Below are 22978 nucleotides of genomic sequence, written 5' to 3'. Positions count from 1 at the left end.
TAATGCTTTTCTCAGGCACACACACATGCTCTGTCAACACACAAGCTCGGCAGCCTGTGGATATTCTCAATTTGATCTCCCTTGCTTCCCAGTTGTGGGGAGGATGGGAAGCAGTGTGCGATACCTTTTTGCATTTGATCAGTCCGCTCCCTGAATGTGGCTGGCCCATTAGCACTCACAGCCCAGTAACTGCTGTAGGAGTTAAAACCAGCGCGCATCTGTGGTTAAAATTGGGCACAAACAAGGCTATAAAACCCAGGTTTCTTAAACTGACAAGAACTGCTACTCCCAGAAGGCAGGGGAGGGGGGAGAAGAGGGAGGGAGAGTATAACTCAACTCACAAGTAATCAGAGAGATTTTATCTTTTGGCCTTTTCACATACAGCGTCACCAAAAGAGCTCTTGGGTGGTCATAACCCCCTCGTCGCCCACCCACTACTCTGGATGACTGAACAGCCTGCAGCACTGGCTGATCTTTTGCTTGGTAAGACATTTTTATTCTACAGGCACTGAGATACAGACTGATGAGTAATTGCTTTATTTTTCCTTAAGTATTAAGAAAATCTGAAGCTAGAAAACACAGGGCTGGATTTTTCACATTGTTACAGAATTTGGAGAGGATTTAACAGATCTCTGAGTCTGCTGACATCCTTGATATCATTGGTGAACTCGGACAATATTGGTACGCAACTATACACAGGCATATTTTTCCAAATCTCTGTGGAGTCACTTGGAGAGTAGGTGGAGACAGATGCACTGAAGTGTTAGGCTTTAGCCTGGGTCACACCTGTCACAGTGCAGTTGGAAAAACCCAGCACTAATTTACCAGGATGGACTTGGGAAATTGGAGCTTCTGATTGCAGTTCCATGGCTGTTGTGTCACATAAGGAGACTGTCCTCACACATAACCTTTTCAGGGCTTCACTTCAGTCACTCTCCCTCTGCACTGACTGGGGCTGTGTCAGCCCGGGACAGCCTGAACACACTTCCCCATCAAGAGTGCTGCTTTTAGGTATCGACTGTCAGGATTTGCCCAAAGATGTCAATGAACGGTATGCCGTGTCCCCAAAAGCTTTACAGAAAGTTTGAGTTCCCAACACCTGCCAGGATTCTTGTACGCTCCTTCTAACTCTTAACCTTGACCACTTATCTGTCATTTAATGAAGAAACAGCAAGATATAAAAGAAGTGCCTGGCAATTGCGATAGACAGGCAGTGATGAGAGTCTGCGTTGGCCCTTTCCTGAGAAATCTGCATGGGCTGGAAGACAGTACAATCTTTACTGCTGTGTGCAAGCAACCCAGGGTGTGACACTGGCTTTTCTTCCTAGTGCAGTGCTATCTCTGCAGGACAGAAAGCCTCTGATGTTGCACCTTCTGGTAATTATCCCGTATCTCTTTTGTGTGTCTCCTCAGGAAAGGATGCCACAGACACCTCCCTTTGCTGCTATGTTTGACAGCAGCAGCTACACCAGGAACCTGTATCAGTCAAAAGAGGACAACCGTGGAGGGCTCTATTACCATGACAACAACCTCCTGTCGGGGTCTCTGGAAGCTCTGATCCAGCACTTGGTACCCAATGTAGATTACTATCCTGACGTAAGTCTATACACCCAGCTAACTATATGCCTAGGCCTGATGCATCTCGTAAAGGGGAACTTTCACATGTGCAGCAAAAGGAGAATGTGTCACATCAAATTGCTAAGGAAGGGGTTCAAGTGACCGATCAGCAACGACAGGATAAACATGTGCTTCATGTAAGTGCAGCATGCAATAAATCACCTAACCTAGGAAGTCTTAATTTTACTCCTGTTGTGAGGTGTGCAAACCCGATGACTCATTTATAAAGTAAGTACCTAGTGTGGCTTCCTGTTTGATGAATTGTATGTACCATTCATTGACCCTTAAAAATCTGTCAGGCAAGCTGAGGAGAAAGGCATGACCACCGGCGTGACAGGATGAATGTATATAGTTTAAAAACAAACAGTTTTTATGTATATTTCCCATTGCTCATCTGAGGTCCACGTGTATCTTGCAATTAGCAACTGAAGTATTGAACAAGTACCACACTGTTCAGAATCAGCAGAGACTGGATGTTTGTCATCTGAGAATTTTTGGCCTGTCTAGACACATCCGTGTATTGAGACATTTTATATAATTCTTAGAAAAGAAGAATGATATCCAAAGGTCAGCGGGGCAGTTGGGGATGACTGAAGGATGATGAAACTGCATCTCTGCTTGTTGAAAGGCTCTCACTGAAGACATAACTCTGCCTATATTCAGCTTCTGTTATTGTCATAGATCTGTTCAAGTTTCCAAGACAGGATCTTTTTTTAACTTGGGTCAGAGATAACAGCAGTACAGGACTGTGCTTAAGCTAGTGCTTATCCATTAATGCTTAATGTAAAATTTAAACATGTAGCAATTTAGACACCAATTGGTCAAACATGGTGATTTATTTCAAGTCCCTAGAACTGAAACGTTGTAGAATCTTTCTTGTGGGTGCCATAGATACTTAACTACTGGTAATGTGGGGAGTGGAGTGGATATTTTGAATATTCATCTCCCAATAAGTTCAAATCATGATATATGGAAAATTAAAGCAAAATAACGAGCCTCTTCTTGTAACCTCAGAATGAGTTTTATTCTGTAAAATTAAGCTATGTAGTTCCCTCTGCTTTCACCCAGGAAACAAGCAATACTATGAGAAATGAACAGTATTTGGGGATTCTTGAAGGAGGTACAAAGTCATAGTGTGCGGTTTGCTGAGGTCATACAGGCAAACACAGTGTAGTAAAGATGGTGTATGTGGCAAAATTGAGTCAGCTCAACAATCTGGTTAACTGGCATCTTTTTGTGTTCTTTTTCTGAAGACTATTTACTTTCACTAGCAGTGTGGAAGCAGACAATATTTATCTGTTGGTATTCTAAGTGACTTGGACTTGCAGCATGAATTTTATTCCATTGTGGGGCTAGAAAGAGTTATGTAATCTGGTAATGGCTCTCGCAAAGGTTTACTGTAGAGCAAGAGAAGATGAGTTGAAATTTTATTCTGAGTAATTTCAGGTACTGAGCTTGTAACAATGCTGTGTGCAATAGGAGAGCTAAACCAGCCCTGCCCTGCCTTATTTTGGTTAAACCTTGCAAAACTTGGCTCAAGCACGAATTTATAACACTGATTCTGGAGCAATGACAAGTGTCAAATTAAATGCTTACTGCTGTAATAATAGCTCTTGGCACAGCCACGTGCAGAGTTTTCTTCTGCATTTAGTAAAGTATTAGGAACCTGTTTGTCAGGAACGCATTTAGAGAAAATATAAAACTGATGGTAATTTATCCCTTTCTCTGTCTTCCTCTTGTTTGCAGAGGACATACATCTTCACTTTCCTTCTCAGTTCACGCCTGTTCATGCATCCGTATGAGCTCATGGCCAAAGTCTGCCATCTGTGCATTCAGCAGCAGAGACTAAGTGAGCCTGGCCTGGACAAGGTAAGATCCGTCACTCTTAGGGACTCCTGTTAGTTCCAGTCAAATGTCTCTATGCTGCCCACAGCAAAATATTCCTACTTAGGGGAGTCCTCAATAAGGTTAAACAGATTGAAAACCTGGTACAAGCAACTAGAATTTGATCCTTCATTCACTGACACTCATGTGAAATTTCCACACTGCTCAGCCTGTCCTCTGTGAAGACTGTTGCTGCTGCTGCACTGTTTGTTTTACCAGTACATGTGCCAGAAACAAAAGTGCTTGCTGTTAACGATGTATCCTGCACTGGCCCTGCAGTGGTTGCTTTTGTTTTAGGGTTCCGAACATCTTGACGTATAATGCCAAAATGTTGGAAAGATGTAACGATGAATTAAGCATGTCAACCTGTCTCGCATGCTTAAGCTACACTCTTGCTACAGTCTTTGCAGAGTGGCTTAGATTGCTGGTCCCTTTGCATGGGAATGCATGGGTTTTTGTGTCATGTCTAGAGTTGAAAGGGGGCAGGATGTGGATGTTTAGATAGAACCTCCACCCCAGTAGAAAATGACACAAATTAAATTAAGATACTTGAATAATTCCACTGCTTTTTCACTGTAAGGTGTAGTGCATGCATAAGTCTTGGCAGAACTGGAGCTTATTACTTTCATTGTTGATAGTTAGCCATAAATTATGGAAACACTAATAAATGTCTTGCACCGAGACACTCCTGATAATGAGGGGAATCATTCTAAGATTTCCACCTACCCTGGGCCTAATTTCCATGTCAGTTAAGCCAATGAGAGTCTCTTCATTGGCTTCAATGGGTATTGGCTCTGGCCTGTAGTCCAATGGTGAATTAAGCTTGAAAATTTTAACTGACCTTCATACCCTTATGCTCCACAGTATCGTACAGAAGGGAATTCTATTTCCTTTGGATTAGATATGTGCTGTATTGCTGTTACATGTAACATTCCTCCTTACTGTTTTCAAATAGAACCGGATACGAAAAATTGCACCCAAAATCTTACAGTTGTTGACTGAATGGACAGAGACGTTTCCTTATGATTTCCGAGATGAAAGAATGATGAGGAACTTAAAGGAGTTGGCACAAAGAATAGCCAGTGGTGATGAGGTAAGTTGTCTGTGCAGAAAGTTATTGGATAAAAACGCATTCCTTTAATGCTCTGATATTGCAGGTTTGTTATTGTTAATAACTTGGTATGGCTCTGGGTGGCTAAGCTAATTTATTATGAAGGTGCTGGTAGGCAAAAAGTTCTGTCCGGTATTTAGGCCTAGGAAGAAATCACACAGCATAAGCAGATCTTTTCAAAGCACAGGCAAGGTTCACTCCATCCCTAAACCCATGATATAATTGCATATTGTGCAGACAGACACAACTTGGTGGGTGTTAGTATTTTTCATTTTAGTGATTCTGCTTGGAAGAAGCTAGATAAGACAGTGGGAAGCCTTGCATATCTGAGAAAACCCTACCGATGTTGATAATTTCTTTGATTTGTGTGAGTAAGGTGTGTTGGAATCGGGCCTCTGACCTGTAGGTCAATGGAAGAGTTATAGCAGGTTTGGGAAAAAGTTTCTAAAAGAAAACTGGACCAGGAAGAATAGTCTTGAGCTTAAAGCATCAGATATGGACTCAGAGGAAGTCTGGCATATTCCTTCCTCTGGATGGAGTACATGAGAAAATCACTTGACCTTTTTCTAAGTCCCAGTTCTCACATGGAAGTAAAGTTTCACAGAGGTATTATGAAATATTTTGATGCTTAACTGATGTTTGTCTTGTAAGTACTGAAATAAACTCAGCCAAAAGCCAAGGCTTATATTCATTTAGTGGAAAGGCAATTAACAAGGTTTCAATAAACAGATCATGTGTAGCAGGCATAATACAAAGATTACAAAAGACACTGGAGTGGCATTTAGAAGAACCATAAACGCAAAGTGCAATTGCTAAATGGCATCGTGTTTCTAGTGTTCCTCAGGGGCTGGTGTTCCTTATGTAAGCTTTTGAATAATGATATGGACGAGGCAGCAAACGGCCTGTTAACAAGCATGTAGGTAAGCTTTACTGGGAGGAGTTGCAAGTACTGCCAAAGGCTGGAAAGATCTTGAGAGACTGTAAACAAAGATGGAAGAGAACAAACCTAAACTGAATTTGGAAGCTGAAGTACATTTCAATGTTGAGAAAGTAGGGAGGGACAAAAGAAGATGGGATGAGAGTGAGATGCAGAATGGAATACAAATGAAAAAGATACCAAATTTGATGGGCAAGCTTAGATTTGCTGCAAGGTAGTTACAGGGGGCTTTGGACTGTGGAGAGGCAATAGGTTTGCCTTCACTGTGGGGATGCCAGGAGGCACCTTTCCCTGTACAGTGCTCCTGCACTGTTGCTTTGTTTCTGGGTACTCTTAAAACGAAGATAGGAAACTGAAGTTCAGTTCGAGGAAAAGTAGTAAGATTGAGGACTCGCACCCACTTGAAAAATACCCACTGGCACAAAAAGAGAGACCGAGCTGTTTAGCCTGGGGGAAGTCGAGTTGGTGGATGCAAGAGTGAAATGGCAACAGGGAAGGGTTGCCTACACTGAAGTTTCTGGCAATACAGGCAGTTTAAACAGTGAAATCATCTATTGAGGGGAAAGGCAGGTGTACAAACTGCTAGAAAATGAGCGCTAGGGAGCAATCTTACTCTGGCAGCAAGCTATAGATCTTTTCTAGCTCTAGCTTTGAGCTTTTTTTTACTTTGAGGTTTCCTTTAGAAAGACAAAGGAAAAGCAAGCACTGCAGTAAATTGACTTGCGTTATTGTGAACAGCTTGGAACAGTAAATGGCAACTTCCTTGACCTTGCTTTTCTACAGATTGCTTGGATTTGTGTGAGTCATTACCTTGAAGGATACAAAAGAATCAGTATTTCTTATTCCTGTTCACTACAGCTCTTCTACTTGTAGCTTCTTATTCCACTTCCCGAATTATTGTGCTCCAGTACTGTTGAGAGCTAGCAGTAGGAGTCCAACTAAAACAGTTCACCACGCTAACATATTGCTCCATCAAAAAAAGGTCTTTGGAAAAACCTTGGTGGGTTTATTTTTTCCCCCTCTTCTCCCTCAATTTAATTCCATTTCTTCCACTTTTTCCCTCTAAACATTTATCACTGGCTTTTTCTGTGAAACACTTTATGAGTGTATGCAGTCGCACCAAAGCCACGTCCTGTATCCCGATGTCTCTTCCTGTGCAGCCCAACATTGCACTGATCTCTCTCTTTTTTTTTTTTTCTCCCCACCATGATATCATATAGTGAGATTGACTGTGGAAACTCATTTAACATATGATATTCCGTATCTAGTAGATAGTAATGGTACTTCCAGTCACTATCCATACAGGACAGACACAAAGGGGTGACCTTGAGGTGAAGTGTCCCATCACTTTCTCCTGTGCTGTCCAATCCTGAGAGGTTTTTAAATATAAATAAATATCAGCATTGTCAGCGTGAATATAGAATAAAAAATGAGACTGTGGGACAAGTAAGTGGAAAGGATAAACCTGATTTAGAGGAAGACCATATGTTTAGGCTGACTGGTAGCCATACTACAATCAAATTAATATCTAATTGATAAAAGACATATTCTGTGAGTTCATTGGTGTGTTGTTAAATATGTATCTATGTATATATGATATTAAAAAAATGCATGAGATTAAGTAATGGTCCAGCAGCAAATACCTGTTATGGATGCAAAGCGCAATACATATTTATCCTCGCACAGAATGCCTCAAGGTCACTGCCTCTTTCCTCAAGAGGAGACTGAGGCTGAAAAGAGCAGAGGGATGTTGCTTTTGTGGGCTCAGGTACATCTATGAGGTGTGAGAGGAAACTGGCATTTCCTTCTGCTTTTGTGCCAAGAGAGTTTTACCTCATCACTGACAGAGGGATGTTTGTTACGTTGAACTGCTGTTAGATCAGATGTGGGCTAATTACCCTGATTTCTTGTTCTGGATTGGAGGGTATCTGTGCCAGTTTGCCTTTTCTCTGGGGTTTTCCAGCTACAGAAGCAGATTGACCAGAATTAGGTGGTTCAGCTTTGTCTCTTCACCCATTTTCTCCCTGATTTTGTTGTCAGTTCTGGGTTGACATGAACCACAAGTTCAGGCAGCGTTTATTTTTTTTGCTTTGAAGCTTAACCCACTGATTATTACGTGATTTCCATCAGTAGCCAGAATTCATCCTGAGTATTTTAGATGTTTTTTCATTCTCAGTTGTTTACCAGCTGGTATCCTGAATGCTTCATAAAGTTCCCTTAAAGTTCCCTTACATTAAATTTCAAAGAATTTGGAAGGGAGTGGGTCAGTGAGGCAAGTCTGTATGTGTGTTACTTAACACGTGTTTATGGAAGCGCAGCACTTGAAGTAATACTTCTGTGTCTTCCTGAGGAAAATGTAGATCCTTTTCTTTAAAAGCTTTAGATCCCCCTGTTCTCTCCCCACCCACCCCAGTGAAAAATTATGCTGTGTCTATTTGTCTAGAAAATCAAAATACATCTAAGCAGAAGGCAATTATTTACCAAGTAACAAGACAAATTCAGCCTTGGTTGAACACAACTGACTTCAAGAATGAATCTGACCCAAGATAGTGCTGCTGTATTTGAGTAAATTTGGAAATCCATATAAATGGCAGCTTTGGAGGGAATGACGAATTCATTAGAATACAGGAAACTTTCCTGCCTATCAGTATAGTATCACACTATACTATGCTGCCAATAGGTTTTGGATGCTTCTTTTTTCAGCCACTTAGGTTTTGCTTTAAATGGCTTTAGGATGGTATCTGGAATTTGGAAGAGTAACCACCTTGGGTAAGTTACACAGATCTGTCTACTTAAGGGTTGGGTCCTGCTCCTACTTAAATCTGTCACTCCTGTTAACTTAAACTGCCACATGGAAAGGCCTGCAAGGTGAAAGAAAAGAGAGATGGTTTTATTATCTTCTCCTTTTTCTCAGATTTACTGCAAGTTTTAACTCTGACTTCAGTGAAACTGGTCTTGATTTACTCCAGAGAGAAGCAGGCCCTTTTTTCATCATTGAATGACCATATATTGTTTTTTCTCTGGTCTTAAGCAGGAGAAGATGGAGTATTTTCATTTCTTGCATTTTGTCTGATGATTGGTGATACTTTTCATGCAGTAGATTGTGCATGTCTTCTCTGCTGTTCCTTGAACTAACCGGGTCACTGTTGAATCTGTGAGACAATCAGTGTTTAAATCCTTGGCTGGATTCCTTTTGGTCTGATGAAATGCCAATATTAGAAACTCACATAGTAGAGCATATCTTAAGTTGACAACAAATACAGTATCAGCATCAGTCTGGTTTCTTTAATACTATCTTCTCACATTTTGAAAACATCTCCCAATTGTTTCATGTCATGACAGATGTATTGGAAGAATGTACAGCAACTCCTCCAGAACCTGATTCAGAAGCTCGCTGCTGTTAGCCAGTATGAGGAAGTACTTGCAAAAATTAATGCCACGTCCACAGATCGCCTCACAGTTCTAAAGACCAAGCCCCAGTCCATCCAGAGGGACATAATCACAGTCTGCAATGATCCCTACGCATTAGCTCAGCAGCTGACACACATAGAGCTTGTGAGTTGTTACACTTCAAGTATGATTTCATCCTTCCCCTCTTTTTGAAATGCAGGTTAACATAGGATATGACTTGGCTGCTTGTGTGCTTTATTTAGGAGAGACTCAATTATATTGGACCAGAAGAATTTGTCCAGGCATTTGTGCAAAAGGATCCTTTGGATAATGACAAGGTAATTGGAGCAGATCTGGAGAAGCTCTGAAATGCAGCATTTAACATCCTGGAGCTCAGGTGCCCCATAAGCTGGAAGTGAGGTCCAGCAATAAATGAGGACCAGCAGAAATTAGCTTTATAGTGAAAATGCTTTAGTATTCCTCTTAAAAAATGTGTTGATGTTTTTTCTTTCTGGAGGACAACTCCTGGAGCTCCAGAACTCAGCCAACAAATTGACTTAAATTAACACATTTGCTGTTTTTTCTGATTTAAACTAAGGGAGAACTTAATCCTGTGTATGTTTTCTCCAGGCCACCTATGTGGTCTACTGCTGGAAAAAGCTGAGTTTAACCCTGGCTTTTGCGTTACTCATTTTCAACATCTGTTCTTCCTTTTAGTAAATTGAACTCTTTGCAGCAAACTGGCAAGTGGGGCCATTTGCAGGTAGAGTGCACATCACAAAAAGGGGGCAGTGAGCTCTTGATCCATGTGAGGTGAATGGCAAAGACGTAGTGTTTTTAGCTAACCATGCTACAGTTGTCATCTCCCTGAGTGCTGCTTTCAAGATGGCTTATGCTCTGTAAATAAACTGCGCCAAAGTCAGGCAGTTAAAACTTGAATTACTGTCCTCCCTAAAACTGACAAACAGAATAGAATGACTCAAGTTTACAATTTGATGTTCCGTCAGACAGTCTCTGAAAATTATTTTCTAGGTAGAGATCACTAAAACTGCTGTCTACCCCTTTGTAGGCAACCCTGAGATGTTGTGTGGGAATCATTCCAAGACATTACAGAACAAATAGTACTGGTTAGGAAAGGGAGAATCCAATCAAAATGGTAGAGCTGATCTCCCTAAGTTAGGATGCAGTATGTTAATTTGGCATCAACAACTGAACATAATGTGCCAGTGGAGTGGGCTGGCTTCTGTTTTCCTTCACAGTTGCAGAGGGCATAATGTTGTCTCTACTGTATCAATGCGACAGGAGTGAGGACTGAAACAGTGCTCATATTCAAGGAAGCTTTAAGCAGATACTTAGCCTTGATTGTTTGCATAAATCTATCCTAAGTCCTTAAAGCATCCTCTTAGGACTTGCAGCAGGTGATGGATTTCGCATGCCTGCTTGAGTGCTTTACTGAGCCAACAGCTCAGGAAGAAATTATACATGCTCAAATACTATCACCGCTGCTTTCCCTCTAAGCTTTTGGGATCACTTTGAGTAATTGAGTTATTCCTGGTTACTTGACAGTGTTTGGGGATGGCAAGGCAGAAAGCCAAAAGGTCTCTCTCAGGGAAAAGATGAAGATTACACTAAAAGTTGCTATGTTTCTTCTGTCTGTAGAGCTGCTACGGAGATCGAAAGAAGACCCGGAATCTGGAAGCCTATGTGGAATGGTTTAATAGGCTCAGTTACTTGGTTGCAACAGAAATCTGTATGGTGAGCAAAGACTTTTTCTGCTAAAAGGTTTTGTTTAGTCTAGTTGTCTAAAACTGTGAAGCCTTTTCAGCGTTGGTGCCCCTTCAGTGTGCCCTTTCACTTTTCATTCTCTTAGCTCTGTACTTCTTCATGTGTGGATAAAGTCAGCGCAGGGCTGAAGAGGAAATAAGTTCCATGTTTTCAGCATCATACTTGTGCCTCAGCCTTGTTCATGTGACACAGTGGTGATGTTATGCTGGCTTAGCCCTTCTGGGCACAGGAGTGCATCTGGCCTGCCCTTCTCTCCTGTGAATGCCCCTTGTGACTGGAGGCATCTTTTCTGTCCTCTGGGCTGACCCCCTTCTCTGATCTACTGTTCTTCGTACCCTTCTTCTTGGCAGAGCCTCTTTACCTGTTGTCCTTGCTCTCTACCTGCCTGGTATCTGGGTTGTCTTTGCTGTCCTGAGGGCTTTTGAACACAATAGTGTGGCTTCCTCTACATGTAAAGCGTAGTGTGAAGTTGTGGTACGTGTGGAAAAGACTTTAACAGGGGTGTTGTTTCTTTTGGGGATGGGTCAGAGTGCTGTGTTTCGTGCTGAGCGTAACACTCCGATGGCATCTCTTGCAGCCTGTGAAGAAGAAGCACAGAGCAAGAGTGATAGAATATTTCATTGATGTGGCACGGGAATGTTTTAACATTGGCAACTTTAACTCCTTAATGGCTATTATTTGTAAGTACGTGTCCTGAGACATGTTTTGTCCCTGTTTGAATCCGGATAAAGGAAGCGTGGTGGTTTATACAAAAGTCTGCTGCTTAGCATGCTCAGCAGTGTGAAGTTGGGAAGGGAAGTGGTGGAGAATTGCTCAACATTATTGTGGTGTTACGTGTGTAAGAAATTATTTACTGCCATAGTGTAAATTACAGAAAAACAAAGTTTTTAAACTGTTCAGAGATCTAAATCCTCACTTTTTGAAACCAACTTTAGTGCTAAATTGGAATAGAAACTCCTCCTGTAATATGAAGGATTGATGTCTTCCATCATTTCTATTGCACCACAGATATCCTAATGATTTAACAATTCCACACCTTTTTTATATCTGATAGGAAAATATTGGGAATATTTTTTTAATTTGAAATGTGAAGACTTCATAGATATGTGTAGTTTTCAATGAAATACGTAAGAGATGGTGTTGAGAAACTCATTTGTGCTTTTCTACTGTATATTCATGTTTTATCAAGACCACATTAAATAATGTCATAGCATTTTTTTTAGAGCTTTCATTCTGTAAGAGATGTTGATTTTGTTTCCAAAGTTGTTTTTAGCATTGGAATTTCAAGAAAACAATGAGTCTGATTTCTGAGTAGCTCTGTTGAAAATATTTGTTATTGTTAATAGCTCCTTTGCTTTAGAAATACTTACTTGCCTTAGCTACTTGAAAGAATTTTTTTTAAAAATACTCCAACAATTTCTCTCTCTTATATCAAGCTGGCATGAACATGAGTCCTGTTTCTCGGTTGAAGAAAACTTGGGCAAAAGTGAAGACAGCCAAATTTGATATTCTTGAGGTAAGTTTGGCCCATATTTGGACATGGAGCTGTTAATAACATTTTACTTTTAACTGCTCTAAAATGTGAGTTTGTATAAACATATTATGATATGTTTAATTTAGTACATTTGTGCTCTTAATGGAAATTCTAGAAGATGTAATAAGAATTGTTCAGCTGACTTGTGCTCTTTTGATTTGGAAGAAGGAAATTGAAGTAATTGTTTTTTTAATTCCCAAACCCACCTCCTAAGAGTTATTAAAAAAAAAAAAAATGTAGGTAACGTCTTGAAAGGGAGATGTATTTGAGGGGGATGGTTTTGATTAACCTAATGCAGTTCTGCCTTTGAAAATCAAATTGAGCAGTAAGGCAGCTTGCCTTGCCCTTTCAGAGAAATTTGTCTTGAACTAATTGATTGCCGGTTACCTTAAGGTAGTAGAGACTTTGTCAAAGATCATGTAGGTGCAGCAGTGTATGAGTTTGTGATTCACCCAACAGATTATTTACCAACAAGTTAATTATCCTGCTGTAAATGGTAATCAGTTAATTCAGTTATTTATTAGTAAGATAAAGAAAATGTAATGTTTTGTACTTGACGTAAGCATGAAATGTTTATTAATATCAGCAGGAGATTTGATTTGTGTTATGACAACAGATTAAAACTGGATGGCTGTAGCCACCTCACACTTCCCTCCCCCACCCTTGGGTGGGAAATAGGCTTCCTTGTGTCAAGGGTGGCTGCACAGCTTAGGAAGTTGCTGTTAAAAGTTACAGCCCTATTTCATTCAACCTTATCATGCAGGCTGGACTTTGCTGGTTAAGGATGTGCTTTGTGAGCCATGCAGTCATCCTAGTCATTGAGGTGCAGCAGTCAGTCTTGGAGCAATGAGGTGGGAGCACTAACAGCTTTAGGTGTCTGACCTTACTTTGCCATTGCAACTGAATCAGCTCTGAGAATCCAGCATACTAGGAAGAGCAGAATATTAGTGCCAAGACCCATTGTTGTCTTAGTTTCATGATTTTGGCTTTTGAATTAAAAGTGAGCTATCTTCTTTGTGGGGAGATAAAGAAGGTCCATGAAGCCTGCCTTTGCTTTCCTACCCCTGACTTATATTGGATCCCTTGTTGTGCTGAGTGAACATTTTTTAAAACAAGGTTCTCTTCTGATCGAATGAACAGAGATACTGCAGTCCTCTAAAAGGCCATATTTGTGCTGCTGTTCGGCAGACCTCTTGCTGTTTAAAATAGTAGCTCAAGTGAAAAAGAATTGTGTGTGGTGATGACACTGGCTCGTTATTTATATTTTTTCATGCCTTGTAGCATCAGATGGACCCTTCTAGCAATTTTTATAATTACCGAACTGCTCTGCGTGGGGCCGCTCAAAGGTCCTTGACAGCTCATAGCAACAGAGAGAAGGTATGTTTTACAATATCTTGACTTGGGAGTGGGCAAAAATGAAATGTGCTTGTTAAGTTGCATGATAAGCTTTTGTCTTGGGATTCTGATTCTCAGCAATTCTACCCCTGGTGAGCTTTTAAAAAGAATAAAAAGCCTCAAAACTGAATCCCTCTTTACTGGGAATGTTTAAATATTACCTGTAAGCCACCAGGAAAGTAAACGGAATATTTGAGGAAACCAGGTGGCTCAAAGAAAATTACCATCTTAGGGCTGCCAATTCAGTTTGGTGCTGACTGAAAGCTGCAAACATTAAGTGATTGCTTTGGTTATTTAAATAAAATAAGTACATTGCCTCTCTTTTTGACTTTATCTTGCAAAACAGTGATACAGATGGAAAGGCTAAGGACTGAAATAAGGTTGCTAGTAATTTGTTCTTTTAGCTGCTACTTGTGGTCAATTTTAGGGTGGAAAAGCTTTAAAATTTACTCAGAAAAGGTATTCTAAAACTCAAATCTAGACAGAGCTTCTGTCTAGATTCTGTGGAGTCCCCTTCCTGTGAAGTCTTTAGATGAGCTTTAAATATACTCTGGAGCTTTTTAGTGGAAATGGTGAGATGAATCAGGTGTTTGTGTAATGCAGAGGGTTAAAATCCACCTTCCAGATTCAAGAGTGGCTGTGAACTATGCATTAACAGAGGTGGCATCTTTCTTTACTCTTTAAAATAAACTAGTTTTTGAGAAATAAACTGGATTTGGTCACACGTTAATGCAGAATCTCAGTTGTAGTTCTTGTGGAAAGGAGACAAATAGCTTCCTAACTGCTTCCCGCTTAGAAGCAGTTGCTCATCAACTGCTTATAATATTATGACTTCATGCTGTGTTTAATAAACCTGATCTTGGTGCTCATAGAATAAACTACCAGGCAGGATGAAGCAAATCCATGTGCAGTCCGCTGGTCTATACTGTTGTTATACACGTGTAAATAAAAACAGGGATTTTTTTCTGAGTCGTAAGGATCTGTTCACATATCATTCAAAGTACCAGCAGTTTAAATATAAGATGCTTACTTCTTTTCAGAGAGAAGTGAGTTTTAAGACTTCAAAGAAAGAACTTACAGATATTGAAATGGTGCAGCGAAGTCTTCCATGGAAATAGTGATAAGTGATATTTGTTTTATCCCCAGTTGCAACAAGGATGTGCAGCTGTGAAAATTTTTGTAGGATGCAAATTAAAATACAATAATTTTAAGAATGTAAGAATGTTCCAACATTCTCCAAAGAAAAATACTTTGATTTGTTCAGTTGGCAGGAAGTGCTTCATTTTAAGCCAAGGTTCAATTTCTTGCATGAGCTCAGGGAATTGTAGTTCAAAAGCTGTTTGTGCTGCTAGCCCCAAATTTTCCATGCTGTGCTTTAACGTGCATCTCCTCTCATTTAGCAAGCAAGTCCCTGTCAAGAGGGAGAGCTGCACTAAGAGATACCCTGCAGGAATTACATGTAAGAAGTAGGCACCTCTGAGCTCTTATGTTCTGGAATCTGCAAGGAAGAATGAGAAGTGAAAACAAGAGGGACATGACATAGAAATGAAATGAGTTAGGCATATTATTTTTCTAAACATGCCTCATAGCCACAGTTGACAAGCAGTGGAGTGCCAACAGGTGCTTTAATTGTGACCTTGAGGGAGCTACATGCCAAGAAGAGTTCCATGTAACGGAAGCAGTTTGGCACAAAGCTGGAAATAAAACTATAGGGATTAGCTTACCATCCAAGGGAGGACTTTCTTTATAGAGAAACATCATGTATTTTAAAATGTAGTGAATGCAAAATTTTTGTGTAGTGAGAGAAATATCATACAGATCTTAGTCCTTTGGTATTTTGCTTTCCTTTTGTAACACCTGACTTCCTTTTATTTTTATCTGTAAAGCGTTATGTTTTGATTCAGGACCAGACTGAGAATAATGTTGTTCTTTCCTTAGATCGTAATACCTTTCTTCAGCCTCTTGATCAAAGATATTTATTTCCTCAATGAGGGTTGTGCCAATCGTCTTCCAAATGGTCACGTCAATTTTGAAGTAAGTATAGCACTGATTAGGGTATGGATACAGGTCAGCCCCTTTAATAGAAAACTGAAGCAGATCATAGTTCAGGAGAGCAAAATTAGACTGGAATTTGAGTGTATCTGTTACTTCTCACAGGAGCTGGGAGGTAGTCAGGCAAAAGCCGTTTTATTAAAGATGGAATGTTTATAGAAATCCTTTTGATATTCACAATTTTTTAGTGGGGGGAAAAAAGTCGTAACTTTTTCCCAGTGCTCAAATTCACCTAAACATTTCAACTCACAGGTTTATTACACTTAACGACAAAATCATTCAAATTAGTATTTTACAGCTTGTTTTTAATTCTACATGCAAAAGGTGAGTTCATCCTTTGTCAAGATATATATGCAGTATTTTTGTACATGTAAGTCACAGATTGTCTCTGAAGAAACATGTGATAGAGCAGCAGTGAAGGAGTTTTGAGTCCCTTGTCTTTCAGTAGTTCTTCTGCCTCCGATTTCATGCTTGTCATCTGACAGTGTGGATTACACAATGATTTGTTTTCTGATGCTTTCAGCTTTCAAGAAGCCTGGGTCACTTGCACAAAATTACAGTGTATTTCACTTGTAGTCATTGGCCTGAATTAGCCTGGTTCTAAAGCTAGACTACGTGATGATCTGGAACGTCCTTTTACTCAAGTAATCCATGTGCACTTGAGGCATGTTAACCTTTAGTTGAAAGAGTTTATCAATGAATGGCATCAACACACTACAAGGGGAATGTTTATTTCTGGCATAAATTTCCAGCAAGAAAACTGAGCATTTCAGATTAACTAGCTAAAATGGAACATCTGGATTTTGAAATGTCAATATTAAGCATCTAGAGACTTCTGATGTGAAAATTACTAAATATTTCACTGTGAAACAAACAAGCATGAGCATAATCAAAGTGAAAAGTTGGGCATAAGGAGTGTTATCAGCTCCTTGAAAAGAAACTGAGTGCAGATCATGATCTACTATTTATATTCATAAATACCAAAAATTTTACCAGGGTGGAGAAGTGGGAAGTCATCCCAGTTTGAAACAAAAATGCAAAAGTTAGAAGCTGAGTTGTTGAGTCAGATCACGTTCAATTCTAGCTTAAAAGCTGGGGGGAATCCAAGCCTTGGACTTGAAACCAAGATCTCTCTCTCTTTTTAAAAAATGCTCAGGGTAAATAGTACTGTTCAATATATAGCACCTCTTCTGTTTTCTCTTCTGTTCTGACAGAAATTTTGGGAATTGGCAAAACAAGTCAGTGAATTTATGATGTGGAAGCAAGTGGAGTGTCCTAAGATTCTGCAGTACTTGCTCACTGTCCCAGTCTTCAGTGATGATGGTAAGGAGCTCTGGACTTCCTGTAGGTCTGGTGTCACTGGCTACTGTTTAGTCTCTCTCCATGTTAAGTTGTTGCTTCCTCACAGTAAAGAAAGACTTTGTCCTGAGACATCTCTGTCTGGCAAGTAAAAAATGCTTCTCCCTTACAAATGAGAGAGAAAATAAGATTTTTCTTTTTATGTGCACGTGGTGTGTGGGAATTGACATTATCCTTTTCTCTGAAATGGAATGAAAAAAATTGATTGGATATGTGGTCCCTGTAAATATCATCTGAAGTGTATTTATATGGACTTTCATGATGCTTTACACTAACGGTTGCAGCTTGAGAAAGAAAATGGGGACTTTGCTGGTTGCTTACAAAGCACCATGGCCCTGGGCTCAGTTTTTTCTTTTGAGTGTTTTCTTCCACTCTGGTGCTTTTGAGTTTTTGCTAGTTGTTTTTTTTTCCCCCTCAGGGTAGTCTTTGTTCTCATGCGCTATATGTGTTAGTATTGTCTGGATGTAATTATAAGCAATGCTATACTTCCTAATGGGATTCTGGAGCCCTAATCTGAGGGATGGATAATACAAGCCTGCTTCATTTAACTTCAGTCCACTTTCCAGGGGGAGCAAATTTTAAAATGCCAGTAGGCCTAACATATTGTATTTGCTTCTGATTGCAGCACTTTACTTGGCTTCCTATGAGAGCGAAAGTCCTGAGAATCACATTGAAAAGGACAGATGGAAGACACTAAGGTTTGTGTCAGAGGTTACACACATAAATAAATAAAGAGAATGGGATACAGAGCAGGCATCAAACAGTTAAAACCAAATGGCATGCCACATGTTTCAACAGATGGGGCACAGCATCAGTGTAAATCCCCCCTCCAATCTGGGACTCTTGGAAAAAAGAGAACAGTCAGTCTTTATCTTAAACCCTCTCAAGCCTTCTCTGCTTTAGGGATGAGAATTAGAATAAGTGATTTTGTATCTTAATTTCTTCTGTTATTCAGTGTACGAAAAAATACTTTCTAAACTTCAAAGAAATCTCTACTTCCTCACAAGTAGAGATATACTATACAGAGCTACTATACACAGCACTCTGGTTTCCAAGCAGATGTTTCTGCAGCTATTGCATTCCTTTATGCACCTAGCCTTTCAGACGGGGATGAGGTTTGCACAAAGATCACTCTGGGGCAAATGCATTAATGAAACCAGGTAACAATTTCGAGAGCAGGCTGGGAAAAACAAATTTAAGCAAAATCCTATTTTTGGCTTTTCTTCTATTGCTGGTTGAACATAGCCTCATCAACTCTTTCATTTTACTAACTGTGGAAGGATACATGAACCATTATGGCAGTGTTTTAGCTCGTGCTTTGCCAACCAACTTTTTTTTTTTTTTTTTTTTTAAAAAAGTTGAATTCATGGCAGCAGAGAAAACTAATCAGGTGCATCGATGGAGACACAGAATTAAACAGGTGTATGAATAGTCTGTGTTTTCACCCCTAAGCCATATCTCCACTTTAGTCTTAAAACTACCGATGTCCCAAGGAATCGACCATTAGTCAGGTGTTCTTGTCATTGTTGCAGGCAGCTGATACATTAACACCTCGAGGTACCCATGGATATAACATCCCAACTCTTCTGATCCACTCTGCAGCACCGCAGAAAGACAGCCATACACCAAAATCCTAAGGATCCTCCTCAGGCCATGTTGGTTTTTCCTGGGATATCACAAGGGGATATAACAATTCCGTCTGATTAATCCCAGTTATTTTGGGGAGAGGACAGAAAGGGGGTTACTCACATCAGTGCACAGACATTTCACATTACGCAGGGTGGCAAGATGGACAGGCAAAGACTCTGAGCTTGAAAATCTGTGATAACACGAACCTCAGTTTCACAGGATCCTTATCCGAGGCACTCTGAAGCTGTCTGTGAAGATTTACATCATTCTAATGATTGTCTTATTTACATTTCCCTCTTCCTTTCAGGTCAGCACTTCTGGGCAGAGTCTAGTGCACAAGATGGCTGCTGTTCATGCCGTTGCTACGTTATGTGGGTTACCAAGGGGCATGGCTTGGTTTATTTTTCTGTTCACCGAGTGGCATTCAAAATGATGAAAAATGTGCAGTCAGTTGCTATATTGTGTCAGCAAAGATGAAACAAGTTAACTCAAGAACAAACAGGCAGCTTCTCACATCTGACAGATGAGATAAAATCACAGCCCACTCAGCTGTGATTCAGGCTTAAGTATTGATTGAGGACAGCGCTGACAGAATCCTTTGAAGAGCTCAGATGCTGCCTATGGATCATTTCACACCTGGATGGAATATTTTTCTCCTTCCTTTTGCTGCAGCTTGCTGCTACAAGGACTCTGCAGAATTGATAGTAGATTACGGAGGGGAAAAAATCACCATTCTTTTCAGTGAAACCCAAGTCTGCATTGAAGAACTTCAATTCCTAATAAGCTGAATATAGCCAGGAACTTTGCCTGATTGGGATTGCTAAGAAGGGAAAGGACTGGACACAACAAATTGGCTGCTGGGAAGGGTTTCTCCCCACCACTGTAATGGTGGCTGTGATTTTTTTTTTCCATTATGTTTTTGAGTTGGCTGCTGGTAGGCAAACTCATTATTATTCTAAGTTATTTTAAAAATATAAAGTAATAAAAATCAAGGCTGTGGTAGAAAACACATCTGCTACAAAAATACAGTAGCTATGTATCTTGGACTATTTTACAACTTCTAGGGAGGTTTTTTCTTTCTTTCGGTTGTTTACAACTAACCACTACATGCTACAGACATTCTTATTTTTACTATACGGTTTTGTTACTCTAATTTTCCATACTTGACCTTCTTCTTATATTAGGTTGACCAAGCTGACTTTTCTAGAATAGTCTTTGAGAAACTGGTGTACAAACTGCATTGAAATATGAAAGTATGTTTTTATTAAGTCATTTTTATAATTGTTTTTTTTTGAAAGGGTAACAATGGAGAACACAACCCACTTTGACTGAAATAGCAAGATGCCAAAAAGAAAAAAGATGAGGCTTCTCCACTACAGCTGTGAACAAAACAGTCTCCCTGTGTGTTTGCTTTATGGATTATGTTTATGACTGTGAAGTAGTTCACTGTGTTACACATCTAATAAGTTTGTAGTAGCTCTGAATACTTAGTCACTCTATTTGTCTTAGGAAGAACCCGAAGGAAAAAAAAAAACCTTTAGCTGTAGATCACCCTGGACGCAAAATCACTAAGCAAAAGCACATACTTGGCAAAAAAAGGTATTTGCAATTATCCTGCCACTGTTATTTAAAAAAGAAAAGAAATAAGAATAAATATATCTGTTTGTTGCACTGCATCTCTTGAGTTTTCAGGTAAGCTGGTTTTTATGTTCTGTCTATGCCTTTTCAGGCAAGTATTTAATTTTAAAATTCTGTAAGAACATGCTGAAGTAGCCTTCATCAATGGGGATGCTGTCCTTAACTACAGCCTGTTTGCTGGTACAAGGTGCTGGAAGTCACCGAGTTATATATTCCATGAGCACCAGCACCAGGGCCTCGAGCCGTGACGGTGGAGGAGGATTCCTCTCCTCCTCTCCCATTCACTGAGTTAGAATGAAGGAGAAAGAAGAGGCTAATGCTTTGAAAAGAGGAGATTGCTTCTGCAGTTCACAGACTTACCTCCCAGCTTTCATCAGGTGAGGTCTTTCCCATCTTCCCCTCTACACCCTTCCCCCATTGTTGAGGCTTATAGGCAGGACTTAGTTTAAAAAGCTGGGGAAAGTTGTGTATTCCTTTTCCACATCTTCTGGAAGTAGGATGATACGATAATAAGGTACACAAATGAGCTTCCATGATGCGATAGTTGCTATCCCCGTTAACCTGCCTTTTTTACATTTTTAGTTCTAGGGAAAGCCAGAGGGTTGAACAAAGGGATAGCTTACCTGTAAAAAATAACTTCTCTCCTTCCTCTTCCACTGTAACACAGTTTGACTACTAGCCTGGTTTAGAAATTGATTTGTTATTTATACAGTTGGAATGAAGCCTTTGTAAATAAAAGGAGAAATAGCATTATGGAGCCTTCATCCAGAGGGCCTGGCTCTGTGTGTTGTCTTGTGGGCCAGCTTCTTGCCGAGAAGAGGCAGCACATACCAGGGTGATTGCTATGGAGGAGGCAGCGGCTGCCTTGGCACAGAAGCTGGGCAGCAGGTGCAGGAACCTGTGACTGGTGCTTGAAAGGGGACTGCCCTAGCCCTGGGCAAGCCAGAGGCGGCTGCTGTAGGCATTAATGAATTCAATGTTTGGTGTTAGAACAATATGAGTCTCATCATGCACTGTACCCTCTGCTCCATCATTTGGTGCAGCCACTGTGCTGAGCTTTAATTTTGAACATCCTGAGCTACTGTCAGACTGTTGAACCATTGGCTTGGAAACAGCTGTTCACACCTGTCTGTGGCAAATGAGAGAGAAAATGACTGACTCTTCTACCGCTAACCAGTTCCTAAAGGAAACATCACAAACTCACTGAAATGAGGAGTTACAAGAACTTATTAACTCTACAAGTTGAATGTTCAGCCAGGACTGAAAATCCCAGCTCAGTGCTGACAGCTGCCCAGTGCTTAATGGGGACAAAAACAACATCGAAGTCTCCTGTATAAATGGCTCAAATATTGCTTATTTCTTTGTGGTGCACTTTCTTCTTGTAGTGCAGAGACAAAAACTGTGGGTCTTATGGACCCACATGAACCAACTTGTTCAAAAGAGTCTAGGTGTCTGGCTGAGCCCACAAGAGCAATAACTGTCCTTATCGTCCAAATATTTCCCTTTTCTCCTACTTGGATACAGCTTCATGGCATCATCATGAAAAGAATAGTCAGTTGCATGCAGTAATGTGCAAAAGCCTATTTACAACTGTCATCTCTAAAAGAGCAAGCAAGAACCTATATCTCCACATGTTTTTTGGGGGTTTGGTTGGGGGGGGGTTCAACCTTCTTAGACAGCTTGTTCTTGACAGAGCTGAAACTGGTACTTGATCTAGCACTAAAAAGAAATTTTTTTTGGAAAATAAGCAAAATGTCATTCATTTTCCAAGACTTTCATTCTTTTGGGAAATTTTCCTTGTCACTTTGGGTGGCTTTCCTTGTACTAGTTGTGTGCAGCAGGACCCCTTGTGGGCCTCTTGCAGTATTTCCACTGGAAAAGAAGAACAGTCCTTTGGTAGTGCACCAGTGTCTGCTTTTTCTCTCAACTCCTTTCTGTCTCATCTTGGTCATACTGAGCAGATTTTCCCCATATAAAGGGAGAGGCTAGTCCCTAGAGATGCATTTCCTCACAGCTGCATCTGTTCTGCTGCTGTCAGTCCGATCCAGATAGCCTGCTTCTACCAAGCAAATGTATCCTAACTTGTGCTTTATGGTCATGTGGTCCTGTGTCATCAGCTGTTTTTTAGCTTGAGAACATGGCTGGTAAGGATTTTCAAGGAAAGTAGTCTATTTACAAGGTTACTGTTGTTAGGCATCTACTAAGCCGACATTTCAGATTCAAAATTGATAAAGTTCAGTGAGTTTAGAAGCAAGTTTAGTGCCGGAAAGTGTATCATCTGATACCAACAGACACTTTGCCATTATTCCACTGTGCTGCATTAAGGTCTGATGGAATATGTTTTTTTCTTTCTCCTTTATTAGAAAATTTTAGCTATAGTATGACCCAAAAGGATGTCTTATTATAAGCCAAGTAAATACACTGTCCTTCTCTCATGGAGATTACTTTTTGGAAAGAAAAATGTAAAAGATAATGTGAATAAAACAGCTGTTTTTCATCAGTTATTTATGTAGCCAAAGCAATCTGAGTGCCAGTGACTGTGGGGCAGGATTTTCTGCTTTTGGTTAGTGCTCTTCTCCCCTGCCCTGTGAAGTCCAGAGGTTGGAAGCGGAAGTGGTTCGTAGGTGGACTTCTAGCTGCAGAGGAA

At 40.2% G+C, this 22978-nt stretch overlaps 1 protein-coding gene across 3 annotated transcripts; it reads left to right on the top strand.

Moving 5' to 3' along the window:
• The first annotated feature begins 1419 nt into the window (after nucleotides 1-1419).
• Nucleotides 1420-19025, top strand: RASGEF1B (RasGEF domain family, member 1B). Of its 3 annotated transcripts, XM_009580911.1 has the most exons (14): nucleotides 1420-1596; nucleotides 3364-3486; nucleotides 4457-4594; nucleotides 5038-5040; nucleotides 8892-9104; nucleotides 9203-9277; nucleotides 10599-10694; nucleotides 11302-11404; nucleotides 12161-12240; nucleotides 13540-13635; nucleotides 15592-15687; nucleotides 16920-17028; nucleotides 17690-17762; nucleotides 19001-19025. In XM_009580911.1, exons 1-14 carry the CDS (start codon nucleotides 1420-1422, stop codon nucleotides 19023-19025), a joined length of 1407 nt encoding a protein of 468 aa, XP_009579206.1. The 3 variants fall into 3 exon arrangements, with proteins under 3 accessions (XP_009579206.1, XP_009579207.1, XP_009579208.1); XM_009580912.1 differs by lacking the exon at nucleotides 5038-5040; XM_009580913.1 differs by lacking the exons at nucleotides 3364-3486; nucleotides 5038-5040.
• Nucleotides 19026-22978: the final 3953 nt, after the last annotated feature.

This window comes from Fulmarus glacialis, unplaced genomic scaffold, assembly GCF_000690835.1.
Source record: "Fulmarus glacialis isolate BGI_N327 unplaced genomic scaffold, ASM69083v1 scaffold48396, whole genome shotgun sequence".
Taxonomy (NCBI): Eukaryota; Metazoa; Chordata; class Aves; order Procellariiformes; family Procellariidae; genus Fulmarus; species Fulmarus glacialis.
Note: the sequence above shows the minus strand (reverse complement) of the source record. Positions and strands in the feature narration are given on the sequence as shown.